Source organism: Ochotona curzoniae, unplaced genomic scaffold, assembly GCF_017591425.1.
Source record: "Ochotona curzoniae isolate NIBS_2020 unplaced genomic scaffold, NIBS_Ocur_1.0 contig_1302, whole genome shotgun sequence".
Classification (NCBI taxonomy): domain Eukaryota; kingdom Metazoa; phylum Chordata; class Mammalia; order Lagomorpha; family Ochotonidae; genus Ochotona; species Ochotona curzoniae.
The window spans coordinates 16,435,805-16,457,558 of NW_024465035.1; the positions used below are offsets into that span (position 1 = coordinate 16,435,805).

A 21,754-nucleotide genomic window follows, 5' to 3' on the forward strand; every position below is an offset into this window, starting at 1 on the left:
AGCCTGTGTCTCCTCCTGCAGGAGAGGATTCCTTGTGTGTGTAGCATCCTTCCTGTGTGGCAGTATACAAATGAACTTCCAGACATTATTTCACCCCATAGCTCCTTTGTGTGACTTATTAGAATCATAAATGGCCTGGGTATGGGACAACAGTTCTTAGAGTTGTGCCTGTGGGCTTCTGGCTTTCTTAAGAGCTTTGTTCAGAGTCATTGGCTTTGAGTTCTGACTCTGTTCTCTGTTTTTGGATCTATTATCTACCATCTGTGCATGACTGTGGGGATTTTCCTTTTGGGAAGGAGAATGGGAAGAGGTTGGTCAGGGGTTTAGGAGAAAAGAACATTGCTAATCAAAATAGGTGAAAGAATTCTCTATGAACCTGGGATTACTGTAGCCAACGTTGGATAAGTGCTAAGTTACCCAGTTCCTACCAACATTCCAGAATACTAGTCAACATTCCAGGAAAATAGTGTCCTCCATGCCCAGTGCGAACAGGGGCAGGAGCCCTCCTCACCCTGCTAGGGGCTGGTCTTGGTAATGGTATCCCTTATTTTTAAGAGTTGGTACGCACTAATGCTACGTCTTTACATTTGAGTCACAAGGTACAACAGAATTCCTCATCTATAATATAAGTTCTAGATTCTTAAGACAGTTGTTATGTCAGTTTTAAGTACCTTTGTGTGGAGTCACTCTTGATCCTTTCTATAACTTCTGCTATCCTAGCTTCAAATATCAAATGAGCTATTTATCCATGTGTGGCACCAGGATGGAAGTGGCAGTGCTGGCTCAGAATGGGCCAAGATCACCCACCATCCCTTTGTTTGGCCAACTTGATTCTGTTTAATTGGTGTAGAATTTTGTCTCTCTCAGCATTTTGGGGAATTCATTCTTGACATCCACCAAGGTGATGGCCACTGGATGAGCAGGGAGGTCTGTCACTGTGGTGTACCTGGGGCTGGTAGAGAGGTGTTTCCTGGGCTACTCGACCATCCCAGAATGTAGTACTTTCAATGGTAAAAGTGTAAGTCCAAACCTGAAAGAAGCTGGTCATTTTACAAGGCTGTAAATCCATGTGAGGCATTTGTTAAGTTGGTGAATCTCCCCCTGTTTTCGTCATTATGCCAATTAAGAAGCCAAGTGGGGAGTGCACATTTTGTGCAGTAATAGAATGCCTCTTGGGCTATCTGCACCCATAAAGCAGTGCCTGGGTTTGGATTCTGGCTCTGCTGCTAAGTTGAGCTTCCTGCTTGAGCACAATCTGAAAGTTAGAAGATGAGTCCTAGTACTTGAGTCTCTGCCACCCATGCAGGAGACCTGCCTGAGCTCCTAGCTCTTGGTTTCAGGCTAGACCAGCATGGCTGTTTGGACATCTGGGGGAGTGAACCAGCCGTTGATGATACCTCTCTGGTTTTTGAACAAATAAACAGAAACCAAAGAAAAACTAATTTGGCATGCCAGGGATTCTATCATATCTTTTACTTAAGGATGCAGGGAAGGAGTTTGGAGGGAGCGAGCTCATTAGGAGGTACAATGTCTGGGCAGTCAGTTCCAGGGGTCACTCCTTACCAGCTTGCCCATGCACCGCTGGGGTACCAGGCCATCCATGCACTTGTGGTGGATGCTCATCTTACAGGCTTTGCAGCGTAGTCCATGCTTAGCATTGGTTCCTGTTGGGGACATGGCACACTTGAGTTAAGGTACAGGCTGCCCCTTCCTTGTGACTGGACTGAAATCTCTGAAAAAGTGTTCACTGCCGTAGTCAGCGAATTCTTTTTCACTTTTGCATGATGCTTTCAAAACGGATTGTGTGTGTGTGTGTGTGTATTCCTTCTCCATTTTTAATTTAAGAATTCAGCTGTGGTTTCTCCCTATTTCTTTCCTATTAACTGCTCCAAAAAATATCAACCCCTCCCCCCCACTACTTTTTCCCTTGAGTCAAGTAGGCACCTCCCATTTTCTTTATGCTTTATGTAGGTCATCTATTTTTGCAGTTTCTCTTTGTCATTATTGGGTAGGGCAAGCACTAGCATTTCACCCATTTCATCCATCTTCCTATCGTAGGGTCTGAATTGTTACACAAACTCTCAGGACAATGATGATGAAGGAGATACTACCGAAGGAGAGTTTGGGTGACAGGGTAAATGGAAGAGGAGTTCTGTGTCGGTGAAATCCATGGGGGTAGTCACTTAGCTTCTTGGGATGGGGCGCCATCCTGGCACAACAGCCTCAAGGTCAGTGGCTCTGGTGGTGAAGCACTGAAGGCCAGAGAAGTGGGTGAGGTGTAGGAGCTTTAGGAAGATAGTAGTGGTGGGAGGCATCTGCACTCACTATTTCTGAGGATGGCTTGAGGGGATGGGGTTCACATAATCTAGGACAAGAGTTGCCATCTTTTCTGCCAAATTAAAGTGAGGTGACAGCCCCTCAACCCTGCTACGCAGACCACAAAAGGAGGTGTCACACTGGATTTTACCATTCTTAGATGGTCAACAGACCTCAAATATGCCAGCAAAGAGGCAGAGCGATGGGATACTGGAGTCAGGGATTCTTTGTAGAGTTGTTGAGATGCCACAGATCTCAACCTGGTGAGAAGGCTGAGGGTACTTTGTTGATTCCTTAGGCTAAGAGGATCTTCAAAGAAATTATTTTTAAACCTGGCCTATGCTCCCTGGAGTCTCTTGGAGAATGTGTAACTGGGATTTGGGAAAGCCTAGTGGTGTGAGATATGAGTGACCAATGGTCTTGCTAGCCTATTGAAGAGATATGGGTAGGCACTCAACTGTACATCATAGCTGAGTGAAGACATGACATGAGGCTATCTCAGGGTGATGTGTAAAACCCAATCCACCTCCATTGATGGCTGCCTCTTCACCCACCCTCATCTCTTCATCTGTTTGCTGTTTACCAAGGGAACATGCATGAGACTGGCTGGAGTAATCTGAAAAAATGATGGGATCATCTATCTCTCTCAGTTAAACATCTTTCATCAATCTCTCCCTGTCTTTCATCAGCATGCTTAGGCTCTGGATGATTTGGTGGGAGCCTGGCTAAGTCTAGCTTCATTCATTCTCTCTTGTTCATTACACATCAGTTGTATGGCTTCTTTTTAGTTTATTGTGTTCATGAGCTCTTTAATTCCTTGGAGTCTACGCAGTTTTCTTTGCATGCCTGATATACTCCATCTTTTTTTTTTTAAATCGCTCCTCACTTGGCTAGCAACCCATCATCCTTTAGATAGCTTGTCATTTCTTAGTGAAGTGTTCTTGAAATCATTTAACCTTTCCTGTCTAAATTGTCACCTTTTTTTTTTTCAAGTACAGCAGTCTCTGGCTATCGTTCATAACATTTATCATGATTACTATTTGAGAATTTGTTTTTCTTGTGAGTGGAATGCGCTGAAGTACTATGTCTATTCAACAGAATTGCATCTCTATCTCTGAGCATCATGCCCAATACACTTATGCCCAATAAATTAATGAACAGGGTTTTCACAGTGTGCAGAAACAATGGTGCCTAATTTGAGATAATTCATTGATGTTTATCCACTAAAATGTAGTATTATTTAAGAGATGATGGGCCTATGAAAATCCTCCTATGTTATTTCATTTTAGGGCTAAGAAACCTGAGCATCCAAGTGGAGGAGTAATTTGCTCCACACCAAAGGAGGTCCTGCCTACTTTCACTGCTTGATGCAAAATATCAACCTTGATTTGAATTGTTTACCTATATGAAGTTTAAGGTGAGATGAGTTCACTGTGTTTTAGAAAAAGGGAGCATAATGACCTGGTGTTTCACTAGTAACAGTGGGTAGACCAAAGAACTAAAAGCCATTGGGAGGTGAAACCTGAAAACTCCCTTTGGAAGGTATCATTGAACAGAAAGCGGGTCTGCTCTTAGAACCACAGGCAGAAGTTGAAGAGACACATAAACACAACATGAATTGTCAGTGCATACTTGCTCGTAAGAACTAGCTTGAAAGGACCTGTGTGTGTCTGATAATAACCACTTAACTGAGGGACTATTATGCTTTCCAAAGACTAAACTTGGAAAGCAATGACTTTTATTTTATTATTATTTTTTAAATTAGATGTTATTTGTGTCCTAGGAAGGCAAGTTAGAGCTTCAAAGAAAGTTATTTATTTGTGTGTTGGACTCTACAATCACATCATTATATATTAATGTCTACTTCCATTTAGAGCCAAACACCATGATTTCTCTTTTTCTTGTTGGTTTTTGTACACATCATTTTCTATGACTCAGATCACCATCAATTATTTGGTTTTAGATGTTCCAATTTTTATTGTGGAATGAGAAGAGTGATTGAAGAGGAAAGCTTGCATTCAGTGGCTCAAAGTGTAGTCCAAAGACATGACTCAAAGCACAGCAGTGGAATTAGTACATTATTGCAAGATATGAAGGAGTCATGGCCGGAGTTGTTTAATTGTTAGTGACCTCCATTTTCATGTGACCCTTATGCCTGAATACCAATTTGAAATCATTTATCATCATTTGAATCTTAATCATCCTGGCTTCAAAAAAAAAAAGATTTATTTTTATAAGAAAGGCAGAGTTACATAGCAGGAGAGACGGAAATCTTCCTTTCCCAAATGGCTGCAAAAGTTGGAGCTGGACAGATCCAAAGCCAGGAGCCAGAAGCCTCCTCTAGGTCTCCCACATGGATGCAGGGACCCAAGGATGTGGGCCATTCTTCACTATTTGACAGGTCATAATCAGAGAACTGGATTAGAAGTGGTGTCCATATGATATGCTAACACTGCAGGTTAAAACTTATTTTACTATGCCATGGTGCCAGCTCCTCACTCTGGTTTTTTAAACTTCAGAAAACTACTAATATTCCTGGAAACTCAGCTATCTTTTCATCAAATAGGAATAGACTATTTACTCTTAGGGCTCTGAAAGTAATAGTGTATAATGAAGAGGGGCCTTGATTTACAGTGGGTTTACACTTTGATAAGTTCATTGTAAATTAAAAATATTCTATGTCAAAAACTCATTCAGTGCATTTGACTTACATAATTCCATAGCTGAGCAACACAGCATGTTGAAGGATATCAGTTGTTTAGCTTAGCACATGTTTGATTGATGGGCAGCTGAACTTCACTACCACTGCTCAGCATTACAGCCCAAGCTAAAAACACAAGCCAAAATTCAGAGTATAATTTCTTGAATATATTTACCTTTTGCATCATTAAGAAAAATCCTAAGTCGAACTGTAATAAGTTAGGAATTGTCTGTCCATTGATGTGCTTAAAATGCATGGGCATAAAGATGTTTGGGTAAATAATACTGAACTGGCCATGTGAGTTTACCACTTAGCCATACAAAATCCCATGAAAATTACAGTCCAGGAAAAAAAAAAAACAGAATGGAATAACTACAAAGAAGAAAGCTCAGTGAAACTGTTGGAGGACAGCAGAATTACTTTCTGTCTGGAAGACAGAAAGCAAGCAGAGAAAAGCAATGTGAAAACCGGAAGGCTGAGGAGTTTCAAAACTGTTGGGCTGGTGTTGTGGCATAGCCGGCAAAGGTTCCAGCTGAGATGACTTTTCCAGTTGGCGTCCTAGGTACTCCACTTCTGACCCAGTTCCTTCTCCTGACATGAGGAAAGCAGTGCAAGAGGACTCGAGTGTTTGGAGACTGCCACCTGCATGAGATATCCATGAAATCCCTGGTTCTTGGCATCAGCCTGGCTTGGCACTAGGTGGCACAGCCACCTCTGGAGTGAATCAGTGGATAGAAGGTGTCTCTCTGGTTCTCTCCCTTCCTCAGCAACTTTTTCAAAACAAATACATCTTTTAAAGATTTATTTTTATTATTTTTTTCATTGGAAAGGCGGATATACAGAGAGGAGAGACAGAGAGGAAGATCAAATACATCTTTTAAAAAAGGTTTTTAAATCTCAAAATACTTACAGAAAATAATTTCCTAAGGAGAATTTTATAGACAGCCAAACTACAAACCCATGTGAAAGAAGAGAAATATTTTCCAGTCTTGAGGACTAAAAATACATATTTTCCATGAATCTTTTGTTAGAAAAGTAATAAAACTGAGCATGAAAAGTATTGTGTCGAATACAAAACAGCAAGAGAAATGGCATGGAGGAAATATAAATGACACCCCCTTATTGGTAGCTCTGCAGTGGTCCTAGATTAGAGCTTGACGATATAAATTAAAACAGCTGACTTGAAAAACCATAGAACTTCAAACTTTACCGATGCTCCTGAAGTTTGAATATGTTAGCAGATGCATCATTAGATAGATTTGTGGAATACTTTGAAAAAAAAAACTCATAATGATAATTAAATGCTAAGTGAAACAATTCTAACTTAAGGAGAAATAAACTTTGGATAAGAAAATGTGATCACAGTACAGTGCCTGAACCAGAAGATAATGATAGACACAAAGAACATAAATGAACTCTCTAGCCAACACAAAATAGTGTTAAGCCACGTGGGAAGATGGGAGCAAGGGGGCAAAGAACAAGACTCTTCTGGGTAGGCTGCAGCAAGATATACAGCAATGAAGATTGTGCAGGTGGCACAGGAGGGAAAGCTTAATTCTGAATGGCAGAATGCCAACAAATGTTTGATTAATCAATAAGTAACAGTATAAACACAGCAGTTAGACGTACTAAAATAAATCCCAGGAGAAACAAACAGAGCAAAAGTGGTTGCCTTTCCGAAGTAAGTTTGGGATGGGACAATCTTCCCTGTAGACTTTCAGTTCCATCTGTCTGTATTCTTGATGCCGTGATGAAAAGCAAATAAAAGTGAAATCTCTCTGGCAACAAGATCAGCTCAGGCTCTGTGAATGCTGTGGCTCTTAGCATAGGGTGATGTAGGGCAAACACTTGGCCAGTTTGTCAGCTATGTTGTTGGTTCTTACCTGGGAATCTGAATTTTTAGGCTAACTTTAAGGCTATTTTGAGTTGCAGTTGAACCCTGTTCAGAATGGCAGTTGTTAGCTTTTTGTGGGATTCGCAATAGCTCGATGTGACTGGTGCAACACTTATTGGGCATCTAGTGCCCAGCTATGCCATTTAATGCAAAGGATAAGTGAGCTGCTCAAAGAGAACTAGATCATGAGGTCCTAGTAATGCAGAAGGCTACTGGCAAATGTCAGGAGAAAAAAGTGCACAGTTGTTCTCAAGGCTAGCGCTCAATCTACTACGTTAGAAAGCATGCTGCTTCCTTCAGATGAAGCTCATTGCCTACACCTGCAGAAATTGATCAGACCCGTTTTGATGAGATTTTAGCATTAAGCCGTTGCTTCACTCTTAGTAAAGTTTCATACAATGTCAGAGTTAAAACTAAAACAGGAATTTACTCCAGAGACCATTTAGCTACTGAAATAATTTGGAAAATAAGGAAAAATAAGTTTGTATATGAAAAAAGATGTGAACACAGTGCATTATTTGTGTCTGCAGTCAACAAAGGTTGTAATTATTATAAATTGTTTGCTTACAGGTTACATACATGTAGGATTTCTCTGATAATTTATCACATTGGATAAATTATTCCTTGTGATGATTATGGATTAACTAAAGATATATAACTTCATATAATTGAACATTTATAACTACCCCAGTTAGCTCTTACCCAGCCCAAGACCCAAGATAGTGGCTGAAACTGCTGACAGTGCCAAAGCTTGTAAAGATTCTGTATTTTCCAACGCACATGAACTAATTTGTAAAGTTCAATTTACAAATTAGGTGGAAAAAGATATTGACAACAGTGCTTAATAGTAGAATAGAATAATATAATGTATAATGTGACGTAAATACATTCCTTCTTACTGTCAAGATGCTTTTTATACTACGCTCACACCTCCCGTGTTGTCATGAGATGATGCAATGCCCCGTGATGCAATGAAGAAGGCACTGCGATGGCATGAGATTATCATGTCAAGGTTTCTGAACACAAACATTGTGATGCTGCGACAGCTGACCTGATGACTAAGGTGATGCTAAGGGCGCACAAGTGGGTAGTATGTACAGTATGGACATGTGGGCCAAAGGATGAGTCATGTCTACCACAGCACAGGTAACATGGCAGGAGATTTTCTTAGGTAACTCAGCACTGTGCAATTTAAAACCCAAGAAGATTTCATCAATATTGATGGAATTTTCCTATTTGGTACCTAGACTGCAGTTGACCCCATGGGTAACTGAACCTGGGGAAAGTGATGCCACAGGTAAGGAGAAGACTTTTGTATATCCATACAGCATTTCTTAGACGATAGAAAGTATCTGTTAAGGATCCAAAGGTCAATAGAGAAAGATAACCCCAAGACCCTCAGGCCCTTGTTCTTACAGGATTAGCTGTGTGATGCCTCTGGACTTGAACTAGTGCAGTGTCACAGCAGGGAGAGCAGCCTGCGAGAATGTGCAGGGCCTAAAGAAAACCAAATGGCTACATCACAAAAGGCATTAATGCTGGAAAGAGGAATGCAAAGGCAATGAGTTGTTTTCAAGGGTTGGGTAGACCAGAGGCACTGAAGGGCTAGAGTCTATGCAAAGTATGATAAAGATGTTAGCATCAGTGTTTGTAAACCTGAAGCTACAGTGAAAGTGCTGCTAGGTAGCAAAGCAAGCACAGTCATGAAATTCATGCAATTATTATTATTCGCGAATATATTGTCCAAAATTGAAACACTCGGGTGGAAATCAGTTAGAGAAGCCACCCATCATAGTTTTTCTATTTTCAACGTGAAAACTTGGTCTTCTATGTTCCATCAGATATTTATGGTACCTGGAATGGTAGCTGGATGTGCCTGCTGGGGGCCGTCACACTTCCATCATACCTTTCTTTAGCTAATAAACCACTTCTTACCTTCCGTGAACCACCTCAAACATTGGGAAAGCCTTCTGCATATATGCCCACCCCACCTCTATGACTCCTGTAGAACATGCCACTCTTCTATATCCTACCCTCCTTCCCCTCCCATCCCAAAGCACCTGCCACAGTGGGTCATCTCCTCTACCATATGGATCATTATATTCATCTCTGGGTAGTCTGTAGTGAGATCAGTTTTTGGGTCAGCCTATCCAGGTCCGTATCAGAGAATATTTGAATCTCACCCCACTAATATCACCAAGAGAGTGAGACTTCTTATGATCCCCTGACTTTTGGGGCCTAGGTTTGATTTTCCATCTGGCCAGTACAGGTTTTCATGTTAATGATGCAATGTGAGTGCATCCGGGTGGGTTGATTCTTAGAAGTCCTCAAGCTCCTGGGCATTCTACAATCCTGATCAGGCATGAATTCGTCAGAAGCTGATTCTGTGCTCCCTACTGGCTCTTTCTACCCTCCTCCAGACAGATCCCAACAGCTGTCTGAACCAGAATCAAACCAGTCGTGCCTCTCAGACATCTACGCCTTTGCTTGTGGAGCTCCTCAGCCAGTGGCTTAGCTTGGCCCTTGCATCTTCCTCATGGTCCAGGTTGTCATCAGGCCTCTCCAGGTGACCTGAGGCAGCCTCTGTGAAAGCTTTGTTACACAGAGATATCTCTGCTCTCTATTATTGCTTTCACCTCATGCATGCAACCTGAAGCGTTTGTTGTGCCTTGCCTCAACAGGCCTGATAACGGCTGTGTGCAAGCATTAACGATGGAACCATAGTTTCACAGACTGAATCAAGGCAACAACATCTGAGTTCTCACCAATGAGTGATGGGTTGAATGAGCACATGTGGAACTTGATTCCCTCAACGGGAATGCATGAAGTCTGCCTCTTTCATGACACTATTTCAAACTTGTGGCTCAAAAATTGGAATAATCACAATGATTTGCAAATGCCAATGACCCATTGTGGAATTGAAAGAAAATAGGCAGAACACAAGATGAATTTAAACAGACGTCACACACGACTTTTCTTTGATGTATATTTCTCAGAGTCTGGGGCCATGGTTGTGCTTCTTCTCAAATGAAGAAAATATCATATGAAAGAAAAACAGAATTATTAATGAATGCTTTGTGCACTTGGAAAAAATAATAAAATTAAGATTAAAGGAGTTTTTTGGTGAATACACAAATGTACACACACACACACACACACACACACACACACATACTCACACATTTGAGGGAAACAATATTGTATCAGGAGTCAGAAATTCAGATTCTTATCCTGATGTTTTGGAAAGGAAAGCTAGCAGGAAGCTACTGAAAGCTATGGAGCTCTTACACAGCTGCTAGGCAATTTCTTAGATATTTCTTAATTTTATGACAAAATGAGTAATGTCTTTTAATTTTTAACAATTGAGGGCATGTGGGATAATTCAACTTTGTTGGAAAGAAGGTAAGTTCATAGAGTGTGACTAACTGCATGAACTTCACTCTCTGAGGTCTCCTAAGTCCAATGAGGGAGGAATTTTTAATCCCTTAGTTTCACGGAGAGTGAATTGGGACCCACGAATGTGCCATTAGAGAGCACAAAAGTAGGACCTGAGTCTGAGTCCACGCAGCTCTGAAGCCCCCTTCTCCTCATACTCCGTCTGCATTCTGCCAAGACTAGAAGGATATTAATGATTCCCTGAACTATGATTGTCTGTAATAATGATAAGAAGACAAGCCAATAATCACAGATGGAGGGTGGGGTTGGAAGAGAAGCAGTGAAAATTTGTAGACTTGAGAAGTTCTATCGAGAAAATTCTGAGGTTGCAGTGTTTTTTCCTTTTTTTTTTTTGGAAGGGGCATTCTGATCCCATTGTGGAGGGCTGATTGGTCATTATCAGGCTGAGGTGACCACCATGTAACAGGTTCATTAAGATTATAAGGTTCTATCTTTGTAGAGTCCAGCCAGCCCTTTGAAAAAGCACAGCATGAAAGTGTGGAAGTTGCGGAAGCATTGCAGGTTCTACTGTTAAACCCACCATACTGCTGGTTACTGATATGATAGTAACTGCTGATTACTGATCATTAGTCCCTCCAAAGTCAAGGCTAAAAATACATTAGTCAATGTAAGAATGTCTTACGTACCTCTCCAAGAATTGATTCTTTGCTTGGAAAATGACATTGATGGACAGTCTTTGAATTTCACTAGTAAGAATCATGTTCTCATCTTGGCTGATTATTGTAAAAGGAAGATAGAGCCAAGGAGGAGAAATGCACATGACAAGTAAATGAAAGTGCAAAAATAGGAAAACTGCTTTTGCAAATGATTTCAACTCCTGTGCATACATTACAATACATTTAGATGTCTATATTTCTTTGTGTATGAATGCACACTCATATATAATTTATGAAAACTCCACCAGAGAGCAGAAAACGTCAAGCTGAAAGCATCCAAAGTTTCAGTTTCTGGTTAGTTTTATAGTTAGTTTGAAGGCCTTGAACAAGGTACTTGATCTCTGATCCATGCTCGAGCAGGGTCTGAGGGAGTGACTGGTGCATGGTGTGTCACCTGCAGCTCTGAAGAATGACTCTCCCTGTGGCTCTGATTTCCAGTTTCTGTAGGGATGAAGTGGATGTGGAAAACTCTGGGAGTGACTCGGCATGACCTCAATGTAGTACAGGTTTCTAGGTAGCAATCTATTCTGTATGGCCACTTCCACATTCCTACTTTATCCTTGCTTTTTCAGAGTTTACAATCTCAAGTACTTTGTGAACACAAATATAGCACAAAGGAATAAATAATACCTAATGTTCAGAAGAATTCACTCTGTGGTTCTTTTATAAATAACATTGAGATATACTTAGCAAACATATAAATATTTTTTGTTTATAAGGATCTTCTGTTTATGTATTAGTCTAATAAATGAATTGTTGATGGATCTGTAACCCTAACTGCTCAAGGTTTTAAGAGCCAAGGACATACAAGGAGAATTATGCCTACTGGTTATAGCATGTGAGAATTTCAATGTGCAAACATTCCATGGCACTTTAGGAACACACACACACACATTGCACAGGAGTATCTTCCTGGGGAGTTTCCCCAGGAGCTTGTATCAAAGACTTCACAAACTTGTGGAAAAAGGAATTAAGAGTATGAGTGTATTTTGGTGCAAAAAAATTTTTGTTATGCCATACTGGGAAAATGTGCATTATTGAAAAAAAAAGTCCATAGATTAAAAAAATGCCCTGAAATAAAATCTTACTTTTCAAAGTGCTCTCACACACTGAGACAGAGTTGAGAGACAGGGAAAAAACAAAACAAAACAAAAAAATTAAAAAAAAACTTTGTCATCCAAAAATAGAGTGCAACCAAAATGAATGGGCAAGCACTGACATTGCCATTATAGAAAAATGGGCAGCTCAAATGTCAAACTTCATCTCTCAGATCAGGCTCAACTTTAGAAGGCTCTGGAAAGGAGTGAGGAGCTGTCAGCTACCCTGATGTTGGCAGGGGTTCTCCTTGCCCCTCATTTGTCACACTGATGGTGGGAAATGGGAGAGAAGGACATTGAAGGTCAGTGAGGACCTTTGCACTTAACCTTGTCTGGAGTCCAGCCCTGCTGGAGTAGGAGAGAAGCAGAATTATTCCTCTTCGCCTGCTCTTTGTTGAGAATTTTTGCTAGTTTCTAGCCTTCACAGATGCATTAGACATACTTTCTGTTGGAGCGGGTGTTGCAGCGTAGTTGTTAAAAATGCCACTCGGGTCGTTAAGAATAGAGGTTTGTGTTCTGGCTACTCAACATCCAATCCAAATCCCCACGTATTGTATGGGGAGGCAGTGGAGGACACCCCAAGTGCTAAGCACCAGACACTCAAGCAGGAGACCCAGAAGACTGCTCCAGGATCCTGGCTTTGGCCTGGACCTACCCTAGCCAGTGTGTCTGGGGGGTGAACCGGCAGATGAAAGATCTCACACTTCTTTTTTTTAAAGAAGTACTTCATTGTTATTTTGATACAGTATTTTAAAAATGTAGTTTGGGGGCTCATCAAGTGAAGACAGAATTAGCATGAGGAAGGCAGATAGCTCCAGACTTTTTTTTTTTTTTTGAAAACACCTCTTCTTTGGCAGTAAAAAAAAAAAGGATTTCTCTAGAAGAAAATCTTTTGGCTACATCAAGCATGGCTTTAAAGTCAGAAGGGGTCAGCTTCTCTTAAGTCTAGATGGTGACTATTTTAGACTTTTGTCTCTACAGAAAATCTCTGGCTCAACATTGCTCAACTGAATGATTCTTTGACTTCATGATGGTGTGAAAGTGATGCACATTCAGTTGAAATACTAGTTTGGGATTAGAATTTTGAACTTTGCCTAATATGTGAGGGTATATTGCTCTGTCACAGTGCTGTGAAGCAGCAGCACGTGTGGCTCGCTGGTCAGCCCGAGATCAGGAGGGGAACCAGTTGACATTCTCGTGCTGTGCTGGGTGATCGAACTCAATGTCAGGTGCATTAGATGCTGGTCATGCTGTAACCCTGTTCTAAGTCAAAGGACGTTGGCATTGAGCTCTGACATTGTGATGTGAGGACACCCATGAAAGATAAATTAAAAATGAGCATAGCTGTGTGTTCTTCAAACGTCACATGTTGAAATGAAATTATGCTTTTCATGCATCATGAATATTCTTCTTTTGATCTTTTTTGATCATTAAAAATGTAATTATAAAAAATTCATGGGCTATATGAAAACAGGTGATGTGCCAGATTTGGCATATGGCCCATTGTTTTCCCTTTTCTATTCTGTCCCAACTTCCCAGTTTTGAAAATTTGAGAGGGTGTTTTCGTAACACAAAGCATTTAGAAGTCAATTGTTCGATGTATTTAGCTTATTAATAAGGTGATGTCGCCCTCAATAGGTCTAGTTGTACCTTGAACCCATTAACTATTTGATTCTCCTTCTCCCCTGACCCATTGCCTCTGGCCAGCATCCTCCTACTTTCTACAGTTTCTGGATATTTCCAACAGATGGAATCCTGCAGCTCGTGACCTGCTATATCTGACTTGTTCCTTTCAGTGCAACGCTTTGACGGCTCATCCACATTGTAGCTATATTAAGACTGTATTTTTCTTAATACATGAATAATCACAATAATATACATACAATACAAATGACACATTTTGCTTGTCCATTGTGGATCCTACTGCTACAGCAGTATGTGCACATGCAGTTATCTGAGTCCTGTTTTCCGCTCATTGCAGGGTCTACCTGGGAGTGGGATTTCTGGGTCATGTGATCATTCTACTTGAGACTGTTGGAGACACTGTCATGGGACATATGTTGCTGACTTCTGAGTTAGACTGAGCCATGAGCAGTTACAGCCTAGATCATCTTCAATCCAACGCTCGAGGCTTGATCTTGGAGTCTGTGTTAGGCACAAGCATTTCACAAGGCTGATCAAGCTTTTTCCCTTAGTAGGTGTTCTTTTGGCTTCTGAGGCAAACGGTTTTCTTGGCTTACTTCCACCACCACTTAGGTCACTCCTTCCTAGGTCCTTTGCTAGTTTCTCCTCTTTGGCTTAGACTTCTAAGTCCCCACTGCTCAGTCTTTTGTCCTTTCCTTGTGTACTTCTTTGCTTGGTTCTATTAAAAGCTCCAAACTTTATAGACAGTTTATAGGTGGGAGGATTCCAATATTTATATCTTTTCGTATAGACAAAACTTGACTACTTGACATAGTGTTTGCCCATCTAACAAGTGAGAGTTTCAAAGTTAATGTGTCTGCAAGAGGACCTGCGGGCTTCTTCCAAGACACATTCCAGAACCCATTCACCTTATGGTGAACCATTTCCCTGAGCCAGTTAAGGGCAGCAGGACCCAAAACCTTGGGAGCACTCCCACCCTAGTGTTTCACCCACACAGCCTACATACCTTCTCTATTCCCCTTGTACTGCACCTTGACAACCGGCCTCAACTATTGTAACGGTCTCTTCACTGCTTTTCTGCCTCAATTCTCACCTTGCTTCACCAAACTTATTTGTCACAAAGTAGTCAGAGAAACCCTTTGCAAATGTAATGAGAGCTCTACCATTATGCTACAGAGTAACGGTGAATGTTCTTTCAGCAGTCTACAGAGCCACACAAGATCTACACGCTCTGCCACTTTCCACTCCACAACCACTCAGCATCATACTGGCTCCAGGGCTGTTCCATAAACACACCAGGATGCCCGAGTTGGGTTTTGCTCCCCCTGCTCCATCCACTTGGAGTGTTCTTTACACACTAGCTGCAAATTCTACTCAGATTTTAGCTTCTCAAGGATGCTTGCTCTGGCTACCTCAAGTGACACATGCTTGATCTTTCTCAAGCTACCTTTTATTTTTCTTTTTCCTGTATCCATTATTACCTTAAATTAGCAATCTCCATTGGTCCACCCCGTCCAACAACCCACTAAACCATTGTCTTGCCAACTAAAATGTCATCTCTATTAAGGCAAAAGTCTTTGGTTTGTTGACTGGCATATTTCAAGTGTTTAGAACAGTGTTTGGTACACAAAAGATTTTCCACAAGTATTTGTTGAAGGAATTCCTATTTAAGTCTGAAAGAGGGAGCCAGGCTCTGACATTAATGATAACATATTTATTAAGTGAGAAAACTATTTAGTGAAGGGAAGCCAATATTCTCCAAATAGTTCTGAGAACCTTTGTCCAGATTTCAATTGAAATCTCAGTGGGATTCGGGTGAGGGGCTTCGCTAAAATGATTCTAAAATTAAATTTGAAGATTACATACCTGAAAAAGCAAGTATTTCTGAAAAAGAATCTATTGTAAACCGCAATAGTGAAAGAGCAAGTGATCTATTGGTATTGGGATAAAAGGATAGCATAACCACAAAAAACCTATAAGACCAAAATGATATCTTTAAGATTTAGTGTTGGATAAAACCAACTTTTCAATTCAGCAATGAAAGGAAGAATTATCTGACAAATCCTGATGAGTCATACAGTTAATTATTTGGTTTTTCATCAGCTACTTAATTAATAGCATATTCTGAGTGAAGTTTGAACAGGTTAAGACATTTAAATAAAAGTTAGTTACTAAATTAATTGAGGAAAATATAAAAGCTGGTTTACGCTTGACAAAGTCTAAGCATGACTTTAGGAAAGGAAAAATAATCAAAAGATTGACAGATTTGGTTCTATAAAAATACAGTCAGCAGAATCAGACAGAAAGATTGGGGAAACCTAATGCTTGCATAATTATTATACAGAAGTTATGAACACTTCTTACAAACTAACAGGAAAATGTGAGTAAACTCAAATGCTACATGGTATTGCTCAGAAATACACATGGATACTTTAGGAAGAAAACAGCATTGAAAGTTAAACATTTAATATGTCACAGATTTAGTCATTAAAGAACTGGAAGTTATGAATGATACCATTTTTTTACCCTATCTGTTGTGCAAAGATGAAAAAAAAATCTACCAAAGGTTTTAATCATAGATTGCTTGTGGGGTCACCCTGGCATGCTGCAACAGGGAAGGAAGACACGGTGTTGTCACCAGGTTAACGTAGGCACAAATGTCTAAGTTTTAAACAAGTGCATCATTCTGGGATGCAGCAACTTTAGTGTCAGAATTGGATCTTGAGAAGATAATTCATTTGCAAATATTTAATCACAAAATACTACCATGTTAGGGGCCAAGGTTGTCTCATTGCAAGGTAAGCCTCTGCCTGCAATACCAACGATTCATACGGGCACTGGTGCGAGTCCTGGCTGCCTCACTTCAGATCCAGCTCCCTGCTAATGTGCTTGGGAAGGAATTGGAAGATGACCCAAATCCTTGGGCCCCTGCACTCAGGTGAAGCCCCTGCCTCCTGGCTTCCAGCCCTCACCCTTTTTGCTTACTTGGGCAGTGAACCAGTGAATAGAAGAGCTCTGCATACCCCTGACCCCAACTCTACCTTTCATAAAAAACAATCTTTAAAAAAATATACTGCAGGCTTGCAAATAATAATGAAAAATTGAAATCAGCAAAACATCACAAAATTAGATACTATTTCTTGAAACTAGTTTGGTACATACATATGCAAAACACCTTTTTTGGCATCAGATAATTTTCTAGTTAGTAATGATTGATATAATCTGAAGGTCATACTATAATGCTAATGTGTCAACATCAGGGTAAAAAGCAATCTGTTTAGACAATTCTCCTTTTAAATAAGCACATTTATTCATGTGAAAGCCTGGCAGGGCATATACTAAGACATTAATAATAGCTGTATGTGGGTGGTGAAATTATAAATCAGCTCTTGTTTTTGCACACTTGGATTTTCTCATTTTCTATAATGAGCGTATTTTCTTTCTGTAATACGAAATAAAATAGATATTGTGGAAAGAGAGTGCTCTTACTTTTGAAAAATTATTAAAATCAAGTTTTGCTGAAATGAGAAGAATCATTGGGTAGTTTTGGGTTTGGAGTACTATTTTTTGGGAATTGTGATGGGGTAGGCTTCTCACGCTTAGGGAAAAAGAAGACAGCAGCTTCTCCAATGGAGGCCTCCAGCAGCCTCGGGAGTTTCGTCCTAGATACTGAGTTCTGACCTAATGTATCAGGGCCTGGATCACAAATTTTCTTGCTGCATGACTTGTGCATGCCCAGGGTAGCAGCAGACAGCAGGCTGGAGTTTGCCTCTCCCTATGTCTGGACTTTGAAGGCAGTGAAGGATGGCTCAGGTCCCTGTACCCACATGAGAGACCTGGAAGAAGTCACTTACTCCCAACTTTGGACCAGCCCAGCACTGGCCATTGTGACCATTTAAGAAGTGAACCAGTGGATGGAAGATTTTTCTGTCTCTCTTTCTCTCTGTGTAACTCTGCTTTCCAAATAAAAATCAAATTGTAAAAAACGATACCAGATCTTGGACTCACCATAATTTGGAATTAGTAATAAAAGAAGGAATGGGTTCAGGATTTAAAGCAAAGCAAAGCAAAACAAAACAAACCTGCCATTTCTGGCCAAAGCCAAGTAGTGGAGCTGCATGACTGGCCCTTTGTCAGCAATGACACGGCACAACTTTTGACTATGCATCTGCTTCTGAGAAACCTGACTCTTACCTTTCCTTTTGAAGAAAATATATCAATTGCCTCTTGGTACTCAGCAGAAAGCTGCTGGTTGGAATTGTAGATGAGTGTGGCAGAGGCAGCTAGGTAATGTCAGCTCATCTTCCAGTGCCCAAGCCAAATGCCTTCTATCTCATGGGGCTTGCACTGAGCTCTGGACCCTCAGTAACTTGTTCCAGCCATGCTTGGCTTCCCACAGTACTTCGCATCTACCATAATTCAGGTCTCTACATGGGTAACCTGCATTTTTTAACGCTCTAAAGCAACTGGGAAAGAAAATGAGTGAGATTCATATGCATGAAACAAAGTCAGGGATCTTCTTAAAACTTCAGTTCTCTTCTCAGCCATCCCTGCATTTCATTTTCTCCCACCAGGTCTTTCTCTCTCCTAAGGCCTTCCTTACTAAGTCTTAGTAACTACTTGTACTTTCATATTACAGAATTCAGGAAGATGTTGTCAAGCCTGGCAACTCAGAATGCAATCCCTGGGCCAGAATCCCTGGAATCACCCGAGACTCTCTTAGGCATATAGAATCTTAGGCCCCAGAGCAGACCCTCCAAAGCAGGATAGGAGTTTAATAAGGCATTGTAAGTGATTTGCAAGGGCATCAAAGTTTTGAGAAGTCCTTCTTTACAGATCAGTAGCATAGGGATAGAAAGTACGTTGTAAATGGACTGGAGTCCTTAATTTTTGGTGCACAACGGACATGACTAATAAACTATAAGAATCTTATTGTTCAGTTATGAGGCAGGCTTAGCAGTCTTTCTGGGGGTCGCTACCAGTCAGCTGGTATGGCAGTGCATTCCTTGACAAGGTCTGCATCATTCTACAGATACAGAAACTACACAGTTCGGAGAAGCAGTGTGATGTGACAGATATTGCACTATTCCTTCACAGCAAAACTGATATTGAAATCCTAACCCCTAGCCTCCTGGTCTACTAGGTTTCCTGTCACATCACACTGAAAAGTTAAGCAACACAACTGAGACTGGGACGGACCTACATAGATCTATTTCTCACCATCCCCAAGACAGTACCAGATGATGCTTCCTGGTCCTCACATGCAGCAAATTAGAAAGAGCTTAAGGTTTCAGTTAGAGCATTACAGCTTAATCCACTCCTAAACTTTTGATATCTCTCAATAGTTAGAAAGTTTTCTGGTAAAGGGAAAGGAAGGGAACATATTTTTCCGTCGAAGTTGAACTAAAGCCATGGGACCTTGATTAAAAATAACCCATCTTTCCTTACTCTGAGTTCAATTGATAAGATGCTTCCCAAGTTTACCAGGAAACCTAATAAAACAGTAAACTGAACAGTGACCTTGAAATACTATCAAACAAGCATAAAGGCGTCAACAAGAAATGTGAAGACCCAAGGCCATCTTCTCCTGCTTATATTCCTCACTCCTTGATATACAATGTCTTTTCCAACCTAGTCTTGCCTTGAAAAAATTAATGGCATTCATTGTTTATAAATGCCTCTGTTGATCTTTCCTATTTCGGTTCCTGACTACTAGTGGAAAAACTCTCTCTACTTCCCCCACTCCTCACCCGCACTTGGCTTTAAAAATAGCAGCAGAGGATGGGTTGGCTCTGGGCCTGGTGTTTGGAGTCCACGCCTTTGGCCCCTGGGTCACCAGTTCACATCGTCACACCAGGGCTGGCACGCTTTGCTTCTGCTACATGTGTTTGGCTTAAGGTTTGGGGAGGTGGTGTCCTCTGGGATGATCACTTTCTCATGACCATCTGGGAAGCATTTGAACTTGAAACTCCTGACCCTCATATTAATTATCTCTGTGACCATGTCTTTTGCTCTTTTCTCAAGTCTCTGCTGTTGACCATCTCATGTGCTTTCCTAATAGTTGTTTTCCTAGTTCAAGGCTGGGAAATGTGTGTTTATCTCCAGTTCCCCAAAGAATGGACTGGCCAGTCGCTGTCATTTATTTCTTAATCCGTTCCCCATCCTTCCTCAAAATGCTTTTCTAGGAATTTAGAAGATGACTAACCAACCTGCTTTTTGGATATTAAAGTAACGTGAACAATGAAGAAGAGTTTTTGGATAACCTACGAGGTACTTCCACTCATTCCATTTTATGCAGGTGCCAGCAAAGTCTACAAAGTAGGGGTTGTTTACAATCTTATTTCAAAGACACCAGGATTGTGGGAGAGTAATACATTCTCCCAAGTAATCGGACTCCTCTATATCAACTTCTCTTCTGGCCATCTCTTGCAGGTCTCTGTGGTGAGTTTTTCTATGATGGTCCACATACCCCAAGGGACCATCAGGACCATGAACAATGTATCCCTTTCTGATATCAGTTGGGTGGGACATATTCTTGCCTTGCCTTTGGTAGTGACATTGTAGAGGGAACAAGCCTAACTAGGGAGCTGGTAACTCCTTAAGCAATGAGGTAGGGTGAGCATTTTTGGACAAAGCAGGAGTGTGATGTCAGCTTGCTTCCCAAAGAGATTTGGAAGCACTATGTAAAGTAAGTCAGGAAACAGAGATAGAAGGAAATCACATTATTTTAGACATGAGAGGGACTGAAGCCCAGGCTGGCCTTTTCCTACAGATCCTTGGCCTCCCAGACATGGGCTCTTTGATGGTTCACAAAAGGCACACAGCCTCTCAGTACTTGTCTGTCAGCTTGGGCTAAAGCTCAGGTGGTATGGCAGGAATCAGCCACATCAAAGGCAGGCTCAGACTCTGCAGCATCAAGCCCAGAAAAACCTCAGAATCTACTTTCTAACACAACTCCCCCTTGTCCAACCCAACCTCCACCTTGAAGCGTTTCTCTAGCCTTTCCTTCACCCTGGGCACCTTTTGTATTTCTTCCTGAATGGAATGAAGAGAAAATAAATGAAGTACAGGAGGCCTTGGAGGAACATGGAGGAACATAACGACTCAGACACACCACAATACCACTAAACAGCATCTTGTTGGTGACCTATAGCAAATGTCTAAAAACTTCAGCAACAGACTTCCTCACCTGTCTAGTCTGTTATTCATACTATGGAAACATCTTCATGTGTATTGCTTTGTTCTCCTAAGGTCTGATTTTTTGAAAAAAAAAATCGCCTAAAACACAAACTTCTTTTTTGGTTTGGCAGGGAATACTTAGCCCTCCCTGAAAGATGATTCAGAAATCAAACTAGCATACTGGGAAGTGATATGTTGCAGTATGCATCTCTATTCCTGCATGAAAGGAGGACTCCTAATGAACCTTAAATAATATACTTTGAAAGTAGGATACTAAACTTAGAACGATTGTATATATTTTCAATGTTATGATACGCTTAACTAGCAGAATGTTGGAATTGATTGTGACTATTGCTGAAGGTCTATACTATTGTAATAATACAGGGGGAAGCAGTGAGGGGCAGTCAGGGGAGTGATGGGGGAAGCCCTGTGCCTATGCAACTGTGTTATGAAAAGTAATGATAAAAATAATAATAATGATAATAATAATAATAATAATAATAATAATAAAGAATTCGCCAAAGCACTCTCAAGTATGATGACCTAGAATTTGCAAGAGATATTTTTTTCTTAGCTGCCTTTTTAAAAACAATCACTTTCTCCCTTGTGGGACCGTTTATGACTCCCATCAATAATAGCAAAATAAACAGTTTAGATGAAAGAAGATCTGTATCCCTGCCCCCTTTTTAAGTACTGCTAAGACAGCAATGTCTGGTAACTTGGGAAAGTTTCATTTTCTAGAGAGCTGAGGGCACATCGAAATTCTACCCTTCCCACTTGGTCCTTTCTTATTCTTAATAGTTCTGATCTC

At 40.8% G+C, this 21,754-nt stretch overlaps 1 protein-coding gene across 2 annotated transcripts in view; it reads right to left on the minus strand.

Moving 5' to 3' along the window:
- The window catches only part of STAC (SH3 and cysteine rich domain), a 132,036-nt gene that overhangs the window by 46,768 nt on the left and 63,514 nt on the right, over positions 1 to 21,754 (minus strand). Inside the window, exon 3 of one of the 2 annotated variants that reach the window (XM_040965418.1) lies at positions 1,564 to 1,664. The exons of the other annotated variant lie outside the window; for it this stretch is intronic. Within the exon in view, the coding sequence (XP_040821352.1) occupies positions 1,564 to 1,664 (101 nt within the window). The remainder of the gene's footprint in view (positions 1 to 1,563; positions 1,665 to 21,754) is intronic. 2 annotated transcript variants of the gene reach the window in all.